Source organism: Pteropus medius, unplaced genomic scaffold (assembly GCF_902729225.1).
Source record: "Pteropus medius unplaced genomic scaffold, Ma_sr-lr_union100, whole genome shotgun sequence".
Classification (NCBI taxonomy): domain Eukaryota; kingdom Metazoa; phylum Chordata; class Mammalia; order Chiroptera; family Pteropodidae; genus Pteropus; species Pteropus medius.
Window position 1 is genome coordinate 7,404,706 of NW_024344240.1, and position 17,469 is coordinate 7,422,174.

General features: G+C 33.2%; 1 protein-coding gene across 1 annotated transcript in view; it reads right to left on the reverse strand.

The window, feature by feature from the left end:
• RP1 (RP1 axonemal microtubule associated) overlaps window positions 1-17,469 on the reverse strand; it is a 330,366-nt gene that overhangs the window by 175,332 nt on the left and 137,565 nt on the right. The window contains 3 exon segments of the mRNA XM_039868930.1: window positions 3,658-3,870; window positions 7,109-7,285; window positions 9,061-9,164. Coding sequence (XP_039724864.1) covers window positions 3,658-3,870; window positions 7,109-7,285; window positions 9,061-9,164 — 494 coding nt within the window.

The window sequence follows — 17,469 nt, forward strand, 5'->3', positions numbered from 1 at the left end:
GCCAAACAAGAGACAGTCAAAAGTCTACTCTCCTTGGTTTTCTTGCTGATATTGTTATAATACCAAGAAATTCACCTTTTACCAGAATAGTGGCACATTTTCCTATATTTAAAGAGCATGCAGAAATCTCTAGCTTCATGAAGAAGGCCCTTTAAATTTTCAAATCGTTTAGCAATAACTTTCCAATGCAATAACTTTTCTAACAATAGGCTTAGAATTTTTAAAAGAAACACCAGGAAGCTAGAGTCCTCTATAAAATGTTTGAGTCCCCAATTTTAGGAGGCAAATGGACAAAAGTAACTGATCTATAAGTATGTCATAAGCCAGGAAGACTTCCAAACCCTTATTTAAAGCTGATTTTTTTTTAAAGTGACAAGATTTCCCCTGTAGCTCTCAAAGATTATGCTCTTCTCACCCCATGTTGTGGGCTGATACTAGTTCCTTCCTGGTATCCTGGCCGCTCCAGCATGGAACAGACTCTAAAGGTTAAGACCCACTGCTAGGGATGTAGGGTGTAGACTAGATCCCAGTGGGAGAAATTGTATCCTAATAACACTGCTGGTGAATGCCTCATTGCATGCACAGGAGTTGTTGCCTATTAAGCTGGTTGTTAAATGCAGGATTTTGACTTATGTGGACCTGTTATTTATGGTTAGCTCTTTTAGAGAACTCCTCTCCTCCTTATCAATATCTTTTCCTTTCAGCTTCTGCTTCTGTTAACCAAAGAAGTTGAGGCTATGATAAAGAACAAAAACCACTTACTGGAACAAAAAGGTTTGCAATTTGGGAGTCACAGATTCAGGTAACAACCTAAATTTTGCTCCAAAGAGGGCAAAAAAATACAGAATTTTATAAAGGCGAAATCTATCAGTGTGGTTCCCATGTAGGTCCTTATGCAAATGATTCTGGCTAGGTTAACAGGGAATGATTAATTTCAATAAGCTAGGTGAAAACTACAAGGAGGAGGTAAAACCATACGCACCACGTAGCAGTTGTCAGTATGTTTACGATTCAGGCTTGAGCTGAGTTTAGCAACAGGTTAGCAGCTTAATGACAGTTCTGAGAATTGAGGTACAAGACCTGCATAGGTCCCATTTTTTCAATAGTTTCCTGACTTCATTTTAAGTGACTTTCTTAGCAATTCTTATTCCATTTTATTTTCTTCATTACCACTCCATATATGAGTGTTACCTTACAAGGCCTTCAAGGAATGACCTTAGTCCTCTAGACAAATTACATGCAATCAAGATACAACATGCTCATTTCCAAAAGACCTACAGAATTTCTGTATTGTGCCCTGAAATGGCCTGAATTCCTTATTTAAATGTTCTAAATATCAAATTCCATGTAATCAGTTTATGCTCCTTCACCTTTATCATCAGATCTCACTGGGTTCTCCATTTTAGCGATTTCTGTTACAAAATCAAACAAAACAGATGTTTCTGCCCTTTTCAAGTTATTAAATATCTTCTAGAAGTGATACTTGGGTTTGAAATTCCAATACATGATTACCCGCCTCAGTTCCGAAGTGCACAGGAAATCCTGAACCTAGTTTTCATCCAGAGAAGTCTATCAGGGAAGGGAAAACAAGGAGGGTTCCTAGTGTTGATGCGAAAAACAACACAGGCTGAGAGGACACAATTTCAGACCCAATCATTCACCTGACAAGCTGTCAACAAGACTGGTTCCAGGAAAATTGCTGAAGAAGAAAACCTTGTGTTTGTATTTTGAATCACCTCACTCCTGCGTATCCTGACTCTGATCTCTTCAACGGGGTCAATCTAGTTTCTCTATACTGTTACCACAAATCATCCATAACAGAGGGTTAGGAAGTAGCCTGACCTGGACTGACTCTCAGCTCTGACACTAACTTGGGGTTTTGGGCAACTTAACCAGCTTCTTCATCTGAAGAATGAGAATGCTGATAGTTCTATGGCAGAATAACACTGCTATGTTTTAACTTATAAGTTTCGCCTATCTTCCTGTGCTCACTAAATTCTTTCAATTAAATATTAAGGACTTCTTTCATTCTCTCAGTCTAATCAGATAGAGCTGAGTCACCTGTAGAGCAAACAGGAAGAAAAAGAAAAAAGCACAAGTGTTTACTACAGAACAGAAAGATTCAAGATTCTTCTATATATTTAAAAGAAATTTACTCAATTGAAGGGATACACATCACACTGAGAAAGAAATGAAAGAGACAGAGAGGGCCCACACAGACTGGTAAGGGGGGAATGGAAGAACCATGAAAATCACTGTCCAAACTGAGTATGAAGAAGCCAAATGAATGACTAAGCCCAGAGATGTCCCTTTGGTTGCCACCTCGGGAAGATACAAATTTCCAATTTTCCAATGTTAGTTAGCCCATTCTCAGTTTGGAATGACACTTATCTGTGCCCCACAAGCTCTCCCTAGAAACTTAGAAACACATACACCAAAACATGTCATGTAGTAACACACTATCTGTCTTATGGTTCTGAACACTCCTACAAGTCCTAGAAGAGAAAGGTTTGTATAATTTGTAGAAGTCTGTGAGATGAAGAAAGAGTTACTTTCTGATGTTCTTCCCATAGGGTGACTGAGTTATGAAATCATACACTCAACTAGTCTGGCCATGTAGAAATGTTACCTATTTTTAATCTCAGTTAGTCCACTCACCACTTTAAAGACAATAAGCAATGCACTCTATCTCTTAAGCATGGGTTCCTCTGCAGTAAAATGGGATAAAGCCACTTCACAATTCTCTTAGGAGTCAATCAAGAATGCTAATTAAATGTGTGTCTGTGCATGTGCTTTCTCTTTGCACTGTTAACATCAGTGCAGCCTCCCCATTCTGCAGCAAAGACAGGGACATGGAGAACAATGAATGGTCTAAGCCTCCCCTCTTTCCAACCCCAGAACTCATGCAAACTCTCCCAAATCTCCAGATGCCTCACCGGTAAAGAGAAGGGAAGTGGGAGCACCTGAGTTTATCCAAAAGATATGGTTTAAACTAAACTCTTTTAAACAAGAACAGATGAACAGAGCATTAATAGGTAAACTAAATGTACAATCTTATCTGCCCCTCAACCCATAAGAAAACTATGAATATATAAAAAATGTTATGTTAGTTGACTCCCACACACCCCTCACCCCCCTCTAAGTCTCAAGATGTTAAAGAAGACCTCCTAATATTTAGAATTAAAAACTACTTCCTTATTAAACGTACAGGGTTTGTACTCTTGGAAATATAGGCACCAAAATAAGCAGTAAGGAAATACTGTTGGACTGACACTTTCTAATGCCTTGGCTCTCAAAGCGTGGTTCAAAAACCAACTCATCAGCAACAGCTGGTTGATTATTAGAAATGCACGTACACAGGTCCCACTGCAGTCAATCTGAATTAGAATCTAACACGATTCCCAGGTAATTTGTATGCACATTATGTTTCAGACACAGTGTCTGAAGGGTCAGGATCCCTCTCTAAATAATACCAAGCATTCAGCTGCCCTCCCAACTCATTAAAAACACTAGTCAAGGGAGACTAACATATATAACATTCATTTTCCTGAATGCTTATAGGCTAAAACTAAAACACAAAATACTCAACGCCGTTTTCATATCTATCATTGGCAAAGTCTTAAACATGGGCTGAGAAAAATAAGGGCAGATGCTTACTGTTCCATCACACTGGCCTTCCTTAATCCTCAGATACATTCGTGCATTTTTCACACTTTCAAACATGCAAATCCCAGAGCTGATTTTATGCACTTTCCAGTATGATTTTTCAGACTGGTTTCCCACTCCAGTGCAGCTCCCATCAGGCTGGAGACACAGAGCCTGGCGTAGGCTCGTAGCAAGTAGAATCACAGCACTGTTCAGGAACATATCCTTCAGAGCAACAAACAGAATAGAAAAGCAATAAATAGCAAGCTCATGTTTTGCTAGAGGAAGGTAGCAATAGAGTTCATTCTCTTAACAGAAGTTGTAGTGATCAGGATCTTACCAGAAGCTTGGTGGTTAAAAATGAACAAAAGAAGGAAATAAATAATTTAACTGCTATGCAAAGCTGAAAAAACCCAAAGGAGGTTTTCTGGTGGACTCGTAATTTACATCAATTATTATTTATTGATAGTGTAAGGGTCAGCATCAGATGCTACAGAGATTTTTAAAAAATACAAAACACAAACACTTCTCTTAAGAAATTTACAATCACTATTAAAAAATAGTTTTAATGCTAATACAAAGCAGAATAAAAATAGTTTGCTACAAGAGTACCTAAATTATGAAATACACTCCATAGCTGTTAGTTACATGCGTGCATATAGGAATAAATAAATGAATGAAAGAAAAATGATATCAAATACAACTAAGGTATATTTAAGTAAATCCTATGCAATCAATAGTTTAAGATGAAGATATAAGAAGTTCTCAAAAGTTAATTATAAATACACTAACAATGTAGAGAAATAGATAAAATACATAAATACTCAAGTCACAAAAGATAAACTACAAATGGTGAATAAACATAAGGAAAGGTAATTCACACTAATAATTAAAAAATAAATAAATAAAGCTAAAATTAGATGTTTATTCCTCTAGAAAATTGTCAGGTTTCTTCTTCTTTTTTTTTTTTTAAAGACCATACTCAACACTGAAGTCAATGAGATACATACTTCCCAACACTGCTGAAGGGAGTTAGGTAGTAAAGAATTTAACTTTACCCAGAGAGGTCTGGCCTTTGCCATGGCCTTCTGAGAGTTTATCTCTAAACCCTTAAAATGTTATGCCTATTATCAGATGTATCTCAAAAGCAAATATCTTCTCCCATTCAGTCGGTTGTCTTTTTGTTTAGTTGATGGTTTCCTTTGCTGTACAAAAACTTTTTAGTTTGATATAGTCTCATTTGTTTATTTTCTCTTTTGTTTTCCTTGCCTGAGAAGATATATCTGAACAGAAATTACTATTAGCAATATCAAAGAGTTTACTGCCTATGTTTTCTTCTAGAAGTTTTATGGTTTCAGGTCTTACATTTAAGTCTTTAATCCATTTTGTGTCTATTCTTGTATATAGTGTAAGAAGGTGGTCATTTTTTTTGACATGTATCTGTCCGATTTTCCCAGCACCATTTATTGAAGAGACTGTCTTTACCCCATTGTATATTCTTGCCTCCTTTGTCATATATTAAATGAGTGTATAGGTATAGATTTATTTCTGGGCTCTCTATTCTGTTCCTTTGATCAATGTATGTGTTTTATGCCAATACCATGCTGTTATTATGCTGAATGAAATAAGTCAGATAGAGAAAGATAAATATCATATGATTTCATTTATATGCGGAATCTAAGGAACAAAAAGAACAAACTAATCAAAAACAGACTTACAACTATAGAGGAAAATCTGGTGATGGTCAGAGGGGAGAGGGTTTGGGGGTCTGAGAGAATGGGGTGAAGGGTAAAAGAAGTACAAATTAGTAGTTGATAGATGGTCACAGGGATGGGGAGCACAGCATAGGGAATGCAATTAGCATTAATGTAATGGCTAAGTGGAGAGCCAGAAGAGAGAAAGAGCAATTAGGGGAATCATTTTATAAACTATATAAATGTCTAACCAATGTGCTATATATTTGAAACTAATAATAACATAAATTTTTTTTTTAAATGTTATGCCTGATAGCAGTATCTTTGTTTGCCTGAGGGCCTTAGGCTAGCCTTATAGTAAAAATGTGATTTAAGGTGGGAACTTGGAGCCACAAGGTGTCAGTTGATCTCCTGAGAGGCTAGAGACTGAGATGAGCCACATGGACTCCCTACATAATGGAACCCCAGTAAAGACTCTGAGCACCAAGGCTCTGGTGAGCTTGATCCCTGACTGGCAATACTCCATGCATATTGTCATATGTTAATGCTGAGAAAGTAACACTGACTTGACTCCATGGAAAAAAGACAATGTTCAGAACTTTTCCTAGACTCTGCTCTGTGTGTCTCTTCCTTTAGCTGGTGTTAATCTGTATCCTTTCTCTGGAATAAACAGTAACCATGAGTATAACAGAGTTCAGTGAGTTCTAAGTCATTCTAGTGGTCTCAAGGACCCCCGAATTCTAAAGTTTGTGTCAGCAGTGAAAGTGGTCAGGTGAACTGTTTCCTCTAACTTCACAGTCGACTTAAATTTCCCAGGATTAAAAATTGGTATATTTCTGGAAAAAATGTTCCTAGAGTCTTAAAGATTTCATATTATGGTCCTTAAATTCAATTTCAAATTATTTTGAAAAATAATAAAATATGTGGTCAAAGACATGTCAAAGTATATGTTATAGTAACATATGAAGAGATGGTAAAATAAAGAAATTAAGACTAATGTACAATGAAAAACAGATATATATATTCCTTATGTTTAAATATTATACGACCATCAAAAATCATGTTGTTTGGGGAAAAAGAGTAATGTGATAAAGTCTTTATTTTATAAGTATAAAAACTTTTGAAGACAAATTGATTTCGATTTGATTCATGAACCATCACTGACTAGCTATGCTATACTATTCAAAATTCTCCGAAAGTCTTTTCTTCACTTTTAAAATACAAATAACAATATCTGTCAATATTTCTATGATGATTAAATTTAGTCTTGTATGTTATGAAGCTCTCAGTAAAGTGCCTGGCACAAAATAGGCAGTCTCATAAATGAAAGATATTATATTAATATGGGAACAACATTATTTTTAAGGCAAGTTCACAGACACATAATATAATGAAAGAAGCATAAGCATTATGAAATGATCACATGTATTCAACACTCAAAGGGTGTAAATATTCTAATTGTTAGAAAAATTAAATATTTACATTTGTTTGATTCCCAAATGTAAGATTTTCTAACTTTTTATTAAGAATCTCCACATCCATAGTTTTAACCTCCAATTTCGGATGTTGCTCCATCTGTTTCATTGCTGCTGATGTTAAGATCACTATTGCCTTTCAGTCTAGGTAAATAAAATGACAATAGGCATCAATGCCACTTAGTGGGAAGAGATCTGATTACTTCTTTATGACTCAATTTGAAAGTTTTCCTTAACAGAGCAAAAGAGTAAGCATTTAGGAATATGCACTTTAACGACTTTCCTTTATTTTACCTTGACAAAAACCACAAATTCTTTTGAAAGGTCTGCGTAGCCTGCTGATGATTCAGAAGCGATTTTGCCACGGCGATCAAAAATAACTGTGTGACCAGGAACTAGTGCAGACTCAAGAAGTGCGCAGCGGTTGGGCTGATAAAGCACCCGGAGCTCAGTGGAGGCTCTACCACTAGCCTGAAAAAAAGGGGGGGGACCCTGTGAATTAGCAATAGAAAATAATTAAATGATAAAAAGGTTTTGATATTCCATGTAAAGGTCTCCTCCACTCTATAGAACCCTTGAACTGCCTACATAATCTGATGTTTTTGTAACCCAATTGTTTAGATTCCCTAGCCTAATTTCCAATGTCTTGAAGAACTTCCTTCTTCTCTGGATTTCTTAGAACCCATGGTAGAGTGTTGAGTAACAATAAAAATAACTCCAGTGGCAGGATAATTTAATTGGATGTTACTATATATTTTATTATTGTTTATTTTTTACTTCTTCATTTGTGACTTCCTAACTCAAGACTACTTGGGACCAAAAGCTGAAATTAATAGATGTGTATTACTAGGTTTTGCTTTCAAAAAACTAAACAAATTGAGGAAGTTATGCTACAGGGAGACATTCTTGGTTCATGGTATTGTTTGAGGTCTTAACCTACTTTCCTCAGTGCCCCAGAGAGTCTTTTGGGCCTGAAAAGAAAGAACTCTTTGGTGCCCCTTCAATGGCTTGACCCCTGACACTAAGGCAACCATCTTCCACAAAGCCCCCTTGTGTAACTATGGTAGGTAAGCAACAGTTATTCACCTGCAAGAAACCATCTGATGTTTGATGAGTGTATCAGCAGTAACCAGTGTGGACTGAAGCTAAGAGGGCTGTCACCAGACATTTTGAGACTCCATACCAGATAAGATTTTGTATGTAACAGGATGAGCCTCATAATAACTAAGATGGAATCTCTCACCAGTTCATGGAATAGGGGATTGGAGATAGAGTTAATTTAATTTTAGAAAAATAAAGCAGTGAGACATTTCTTAAACTCTTAATTGAGTAGATTTCATATCTACTACATTCATATATATTAAACACTTACTATGACTATGACTCGTACTGAGAAGAATGTGCTATAAAGTATAGCATGTTGTTAACCCTGGAGCAGAAGAAAAAAGTCTTCAAGGAGGAAGTTTGACTAATTAATCACTTAACCTGAATTTCAGTCTGAAAAATTATGTTTTTTCTCAATAACTGTTATTTTTTCCCTTATGTTAAATAACATGCTATGAGTTTAAAATTATTATATAATATTATATAACATTATATGAGGAATCTGTAGCATGAGAGGTAGAGTTAGATTTCCTGTGTTCAACTAGCTATGTGACCTGGGGCAGCTCACTTTATCCTTCTATACTTCAGGTTCTTCTTCTGTTAAACAGGGATAATAATGAATTCTCTCATAAGGTAGATGTAAAGACTAAACATTTATAACACATATGAAGAACTTAGGACAGTGTATGACAGTCATCCTATACTGATTCACTTTTCAAAATATGTACTATACATGAATTTTATTAATAATACAGCTTTACATATTAAAAGCTACTTTTCAAACCTAAACTAAGTAAAACAAAGCATAATTAGGTGAAATTATTGGGTTTTTTTTTTTTTATGGTCCCTAAAGTAGCCTTTGAGAAGTTGGATTGTCTTTTGGGAGACTCATTAAAACTTTGACTGTTATTAGAGAAGTGGTCTACTCTTTCTTGCCTAAATTCTAATTGTGGAAATTTAGGTCCACTTATGCATCAGAATCTCAAAAATTAGTGAGACAAAACAGAATAATGAAGAAAGTGAAAGGAAAATCCAAAGGAAAATACACTTTGATGATCTTATAAAAGTACCTTATGCAAAAAATATATTATATATGGATACAACACTACTGATATATAGCAAAAAGAAAAATTACTGCCTACCATTCCTGTGACACAGCCATTGTCAAGAGCAAGAGAAAGATGCCTAATTTCATGACTTTGGAATATGCATATATTTCCTTTGCTGACAATAACATCAAAGAAACCTGGAAAACATTTTAAGTATCAGTTAATTCATGTCTTTGAAGATTTTTTTCTTATTCAATTATACACTGAAACTTCCTAATAATATATTTTATGATAGCTCTCAGTTAAGTTTTTAATTAGGCAAAAGATAGAATGCCAGTAGCGTTTGGTTATCTACATGTTGTTTGGCAATTTAGTGGATTTCCATGGGAAATCTCTAATTCCTTTCCATGCTAATCAGTAAGCCCATGAGATATGCCAAGACATAACATCTGATGGGACTGTTTCCAAGAAGATAAATTATCTTAGTATAAAAACCTATTTCCATTCCATAAATCTCAGAAGTTTGGGGTAAACCAAAATAATGCATTATAAAAATAAATACATATGATTTGGGCCTTAGTGACTGGTTTGTATGATTATAATGATGAAAATTCTGTCATTTTATATTTGATTGTTCTTAGTTCTCAATATACTTTTACATACCTTTTTATCCTACAATGTAAGCTTATCAAGGGCATAAATTTTTGTCTACTCTGTGTTCGGTTATACACTAGCACTTAAAAGGGGTTCACAGTATGTCACCCTAAAATATGCTACTATGGCATAAAGATAATTTTGAGCTCAAAGCAACTGAGAAAAAACAGACACAGTATGAACTCTTTGCCCTCCCCCTATCTGCCTGAAAGTAGAACAAAAAATTATTTTGTGAAGATATCTTCCAACCTCACTTCCCCAGCAAGAAAGGGATAACAATCTTATCACTGGAGACAAGATGGCACTGGAAAGAATCTACACAAACAAATCTCACTAATTAGCCCTTACTTAGCATTAGTTTCCCCATATATGTCCTTCCCATAATTTGTCACCCCTAGAAGCTCAATGTCTTTTCTTTTGTCTTGTCACTTCTCTACAAAATCATTGTTCTTTGTTAAAATACTATTTAAGCCCCAAGTTTCAACCACCCCTTTGAGTTTACCACTGAGTTCTATCCCATGTGTAAGTACAATGAACACACTAATAAACTTGTTTTTTTCTCTTGTTAATCTTTTTTTATGGCAGTCTAATTCACAGGGCGCAAGCTGGAAGATCTAAACAGGTAAAAGAAAAAGGTTTTCTATTACTCCTCTCCAATATATTTGAATAACATGATTATTAAAATAGGAGATTCCTTGAGCCGTGACTTACTTCATTTCCTAATAAGATGTTGAAGTTTGTCTGTGTATGTGTATATAAGTCCATATACATAATATAAAACAAATATTTGTATAATACAAAATATGTAATGTACATTATATAATGTCTATAAAATGATTTCACACTAACAAAGTTAGAGTTCCTAAAATGAACCAAACTCTCCTCTCTCACCATTGTCAATATAGCCCATTTTATATTAACTCAAAACTTTGAACCTAGTCAATATATGCCAGATGAAGGAGTAAATTAGGTTCTCTAAATTCTAATTTTTTAACATGGAATTATTCATATATTTGCTTTAATTATCCACCTTATTGTACATACATAATCATCTAGAGTTAACAAATGAAATTAATGAATTCTACCTTCATATTTTTATTTCAATTAACTAGATAGTCAAATGCTTTAGTTAAGAACAAGTTCTTATGCAGAGATTAACTTCACTATTCCAAATTTTAAAAGGATTTCATTGTATATTGAAATGATCTTATATTCATCTAAAGTGTGATTTCTAAAAGTGAAAGACTTGTGTTAGTTCAACAGACAACTCCAAATGAAAATTCTGCCTAATTAAGTTCTAATTTATTTTGTCTACCTAATAAAATCATCTTAATGGCTAAAAATTAAGGATCTTCACAAGATTAAACCATGTTAATGAGTATTTATACGTAATCTTGATTCATTAGATGAGCGTGGGCAACTAATTTTTCATCAACCTGTCTCAATGTCCTCATCAATTAAAAAAGCAGAAATATATTTTTTTTAATTTTTATATTTTTTTTCAATTATAGTTGACATACAATATTATATTATTTTCAGGGATATAACACAATGAATAGACATATAACCTATAGTTATCACCCTGATACAGTACCCATATGACACCATATATAGTTATTACAATACTACTGACTGTATATCCCATGCTGTATTCTACATTTCTATGACTATTTTGTAATTAACAATTTGTACCCCTTAATCCCCTACCCTCTTCACCATCTCTCCACCCCCTAATCTGACAACCATCAAAATGCTCTCTGTATCTATGATCTTGTTTCCGTTGTTTATCCTGTTCTCTAGACTCCACATATGACACTTGTCTTTCTCTGTCAGACTTATTCCACTCAGCACAATACCCTCTAGGTCTATCCATGTTGTTGCAGATGGCAAGATCTCATTCTTTTTTTATGGCTGGGTAATATTATATTGTGTGTGTGTGTGTGTGTGTGTGTTGTGTATATATATATGTATATATATATACACACATATATACACATACATATATACATACATATACCTACATCTATATATCTATGTATATCTATATCTATCTATCTATCTATCTATCTATCTATATATATATATATATATATATATATATATATATACACACGCATATATATGTATGTATATTTATACCACTTCTTCTTTATCCATTCATCCATTGATAGACACCCAGGATGCCTCCATATGTTTGCTACTGGCTCTGCTAGTAAAGAGTTCAATCATGCATTCAACTACTGTTATTGAAAACCTGCTACATGCAAGGAATATTTTCAGTTCTAATCTAGATAAAAACTCTCAATGTTCTTAGCTCTAAAATAGTCTCATCTTTAAAAACTAGAGGCAAGTCCACATGATCTTCAAGTTCTTAGCTAATGAGAAGATCTATTGGATCTAGTCATACTAATTTCACCAAAAGAAATTCAAATTGTTCAAATCCATCAGAATCATTTCAGTCCTTTTCTCTTGGCCTCTGTACTACATTTGAACCTTTGAAACTCCACAATATCTCACCTCACTAACTTCTTTCTCAATTTCCTACTTTAGTCTCTGCTGTTCTCTTTACATATGGGGGACTCAGGGTTCTGCCCTCAGGTGATTAACCTCATTGTGCATAGGCTCCCTAGGAAGTTTATTTTATAATCCATAAGATGAGAAATCTCAAATCAATAATCTCAAATCAAGATGAGAAATCTCAAATCAACATCAGCTCATATACATAATTTATTATTAAACATAAAAAACTGTATATCTCATAGGCACTTCAATCTCAGCTTAGACAACCTAGAGCTCACAATTTTCCATATAATCCTAGCTTACAAATCTAGTCCTTCTAAATCATTCTGCATTTCCTACCTCAGTTGATGACCCCCTCAACAACTTCATCCCCCAAGCCAGAAACTTGAGAGTAACCCTTTCCCTTAATATTCCTTTATGAATAAATCTATGTCTTGCCAATTTTACTTCCTAGAAATTTTTCAAATTGGCCTCTCTTCTCTGTCAATACTCTCACTAAAGTACTATAGGTCCTCGTCATCTTCTGTTTGATGTATTACAGGAACCTCCTTCCTTTAATCTTCCTGCACATCTCTCACATCTGGCCTCGATGTAGCTGCCAAAGTGTTTCTACTCTATTCAAAATCCATTAAAGGCTATTTCTCACCTATAGGAGGTAATTAAAAAGTTGCCTTCAGACATACACTGGTCCTTCTTTCCCAGATCCTTTAGTAGGGGCAACAGAGTAGTCATGGAAGAGTTAAGGTTTAACTTATCAAATTAAGTAGATAGCTTTTGGTTATTAGCAGACTACTTTTAACACAAGATAATATGGATATAGTGGTGGAATAAAGTGTTTAAAACATGTTTTATGATCTTAAGAGTAAAACATCAGACTAAACACTGTATGTTGCAACCACACACTAACTAATGTTAGATCTAATGTATGTTGCAACCACACACTAACTAATGTTAGATCTATTGCTAGATTCTGAGTTGAGAAATTTAGCAATTCATGATATGAAGTAGTTCTAATTTGGTGAAAATTGGTAAAGGTGTTAAACTTCCCACTGTCTACAAACTTAAGAGAGAATTACATGGTGTCACAGAGAAAAATGAGCAGTCATATCCCTACAATGAAGGTGTTTTTTCAAGACATCCAGAGTCCTCATCTTTCTTTATGTCTCCTTTTCCCAAACTTTTAGAATTTAGATAGTGAAGTTAACTGTAAAGTGGGCTGAATAAGACAATACCCAATCTAAAGCACATTCTTTTTCAATCTAAAACCAAGTAAGTTCTTCAAAGTAGTCTCATGAAATAGAGGGGCAAAACCAATGGTTCTGTGCTTTTTGAGAAGTGTAAGTAGGATATGGTATGAGAGCTGGGGCAGAAAACAAAGTGGTCAATATACAGCCAGCCATTGGTATACCGTCTAAATAATGAATTTTTTTCAGATCCTTTAGCAGGACCTAACATCAGAGAAGAAGACAGAGAAAATAATTGCAGCTAATTATCAATAGATATTTACTAGAAATAGGGATTAATGCTGTGCAAATCAACTACTAACAATGATCTAGGAGAGGAATTCCATTAGTATCCAAGTAGATAGGTAAAGAGACCAAGGGCAATCCAGAGGTGGCAAGTTCTGGGAATGGAATATTTTTTGTTATTTAAAGACAAGTAGAGAATAATTAAAGCAAGAACTTTTTTTAGGTTGCAGCACAAGGGAAAAGAAGTATTTCCCTCTTCTGCATACCGTATAAATTATTTAATAAAGAAACAATAAAAAAAATTCAGAAAATTTCATCTTGAAACTCTTAAGAAGATTCAAGAAGCTATATCTCATACGAAACAGTTCTTAAATTCTCACTTCCCATTTCTGAAACTGAAACTGGAAATTATTAAGGATGCATTCGCAGTATAGTGACTATATAACTGATTGTTCAACCAAGACACTTTTGAGAGTAAAAGGAGGTGCCAAACTGATGAAAAACTGAGAGACACAGAAAACAGGCAAACAAGGGTGCATGGCCTCTTGTTAAGCATAACTTAAGTTATGCTTTATACAGAAAAAGATATCAGCTTTACATTTTAAAATTGGAGAAGTATGTGTTTATATATTTTAGGTTTATATAAAAGTTTAAAGTATATAGTTTTTATTATTACTTTTAAGTTAATGACAAAACTGTAATGAGACTAAGATACTTATGTACCACTGATGAGAGTGTAAATTGATGTAATCTCTGAGAAATGGGGCAATATGCATAAAGAACCTTAAAGTACTTTATATTTAATATAGTAATTCCATTTTTCAGGAATTCTTATGATGAAAATAACCAGGCATGATAGAAACATCAGAAATAATAGAACGTGTAGGCACGTTTATCAAAATAGGTAGGATTATATTCATGTGGCAAATTTATACAGTGGAGCATATATGGTTTTAATGTCTGAGAATATTTGATGCTATCAAAGAATACTCATAGACTAATAGTAAGTAGTAAAATTAAAGCTTTATGTTGAATATTCTGCTTAGTCAAGTGTAGATTTAAAATTACATCTATATATTTCATGATATTTATATTTCACATAGTACTATAAATACATCTGTATATTTGTATATATGCAACACTACAACATTCACTGGTTATAACTAGGTAATGGATTTACAGAAAATTTAAATTTTAATATTTAGGATTTAAATGTATTTCCCAAATATTATTAATTTTTTATAATTAGGAAAAAAGTTATACCACCAAAGTGGTATAAATAAATAAATTTTAGTTGCACACTTTTATACTACCAAATAAATAAAATTTTCTAGAAGTTATACCACCAAAGTGGTATAAATAAATAAATTTTAGTTGCACACTTTTATACTACCAAATAAATAAAATTTTCTAGAAGATTTTTTAAAGAGATGAATAATATCAAACTGTCAAGAAGAGAAATAAAAGCCCATATAAGAAACAGATCCTCGTAGCAGAAGACAGAAAGCAAAAGAAAAGCATAATATAAAATGTCAGAAGTAAGATCAAGCATATGATCTTTGACTGTAAATAAATATAAACTCCCCCACTAAAGCAAAAAATATTCAAAATTATCTAATTAACTTTTTAAAATAATCTAATCATATTACACTTAAAAAAAAAAAAGAGCACTCAGAACTAACAATGCATATAGATGCACCAGACTCATACAAATAGCCAATAGGAAAATAAGACTGGCAATATTAATATTAGTTATGTAGACCTGAAGGAACATTGTATTAATGAGACACTGAAAGTTTTTACACTGAGAAAATAAGTGAAGTAATAATATTTATGAAAATTTGTGCACCAGATTATAACATCAATTGCATAAAGCAAAGCCATTAATAAAGACATACATCAAATATTAATAAAAAATTTTAACACAGAACTCTATTCAGACAGAATAAAAATGAATGAGTACAGAGCGGTTAAGCTAAGACAGTTGGTAAGGTTCTGTACTCTGGAGCTAGCCCGTTGGCATTTTAATCCTGGCTCCACCACTTAAAACTGGGGGAACTAATTTCTTTCTGCCTCAGTTTCTTCATATATAAAATGAGGATAATGGTAACTAACTCATCAAAATTACTTTAAAGATTAAATGAACTAATATTAGTAACTCACAACAGTAACTATAACATACAAAATGATATAGATGTGTTTGTTATAGCAAAATAAAAGTGTGCAACTAAAATTTACTTATTTTTATATATATGTAACATTTATATATATATATATATATATATATATGTAACATTTATACACATTTATGCGTTTATACTCCCTAAATAGACCCTAGGGAACATTTATTTAAAAAAATGTAATTTACAAAATATCATATAACTAAATTCAAAGAAAGTAGGTTTTATGGTACAAGCAAAATTCTCCAAATATAATGCAAATAAAGCTATAACACAAAGATTTTTAAAAACTCTACAGTGGGAATAAGAGAATGAGATTAAAAACAATCTTGTAAATAATTCTTAGTCAAATAAGAAAATAGTCTAAGTTGTGTTTTAGAAGTAAACATATAATTTAAAATAAGTGATTTTCAGCTGAAAGGAGTACTCTTGATGAGAATATCAGAATAAATAAGCAGGTCAGATTTTTGTTCCCAAATTATATATTACACATATATTCACCCCCATGGATTGATATTTATCATCCTAGTGGGGTAGGATGCGAATAACTACAGTAGAAGGCTATTTTTGCTGTAAAACTATTAATAGTAGTATTCTTTTTATCCTTCAGAGGCATTTGAATTTTTCTTTTTAAAAAAGGGCTAAGATCTCATCTCAATCACTTTCAATTAAAGTTCCAGGCTCAGATTGCTTTATGGGTGAGTTCTTCTCACTCTGAAGAACAAAACACTTCTTGTGCTCAATAAATTTTTAAAAAGCAGAAAATGGTAGAAAGATTCTTGATGTATTTCCTAAAATTAGAAAAAGTATATTTGAAATGTAATTAGTTACCAGCTTAAAATAAATTCATATCTATAAGAAGTTTTACGTAAGCCTCAGGGTAACCACAAAACAAAATATCTACAGTAGATATCAAGATAAAAAGAAGGGAATCAAAGAATACCACTACGCAAAATCATTAACTAACAAAGAAAAGCAACAAGAGAAAGAAAGGAACAAAAAACTACAAAATATTAATCTCAAATAAACAAACTACTTTTGTACCTCAAGAATCCAGAAGAACAAGAATTAAGCCCAAAGTTATCAGAAGGAAAGAGATGGCAAAGATGACAGAAAATAGCAACAAAACTAAGAGTTACTTTTTTTAAAAGATCAACAAAATTGATAAATCTTCGGCTAGACTAATCAAAAAAAAAAAGAAAGTTCTCAAATAAATTATAAATGAAAGAGAAGATATTACAACTGAAACCATAGAAATAAAAAGTGCCATAAGAGACTACTATGAACAAATACCAACGAACTGGATAACCTAAAAGTAATGGATAAAGTTCTAGAAACATACACTCTACCAAGACTGAATCATGAAAAAATAGAAAATCTAAACAGACCAATAACAAGTAAACAGATTAAATTAGTAATTAAAAAACTCCCACAGCAGCAGTAGCAACAACAAAACTCAGGACCAGATGCCTTCACAGGTAAAATCTACCAAACATTTAAAAAATTAATATCAATCTTTCTCAAACTTTTCCAAAAAAATTGAAGAAAAAAACTCCAAAACTCATTTTACTAGGCCAGGATTACTCTGATACCAAAGCCAGATAAGGAAGTGACGAGAAAACAAAACTACAGGCCAATATCCCTAATGAATATAGATACAAAAATCCTCAATAAAATAC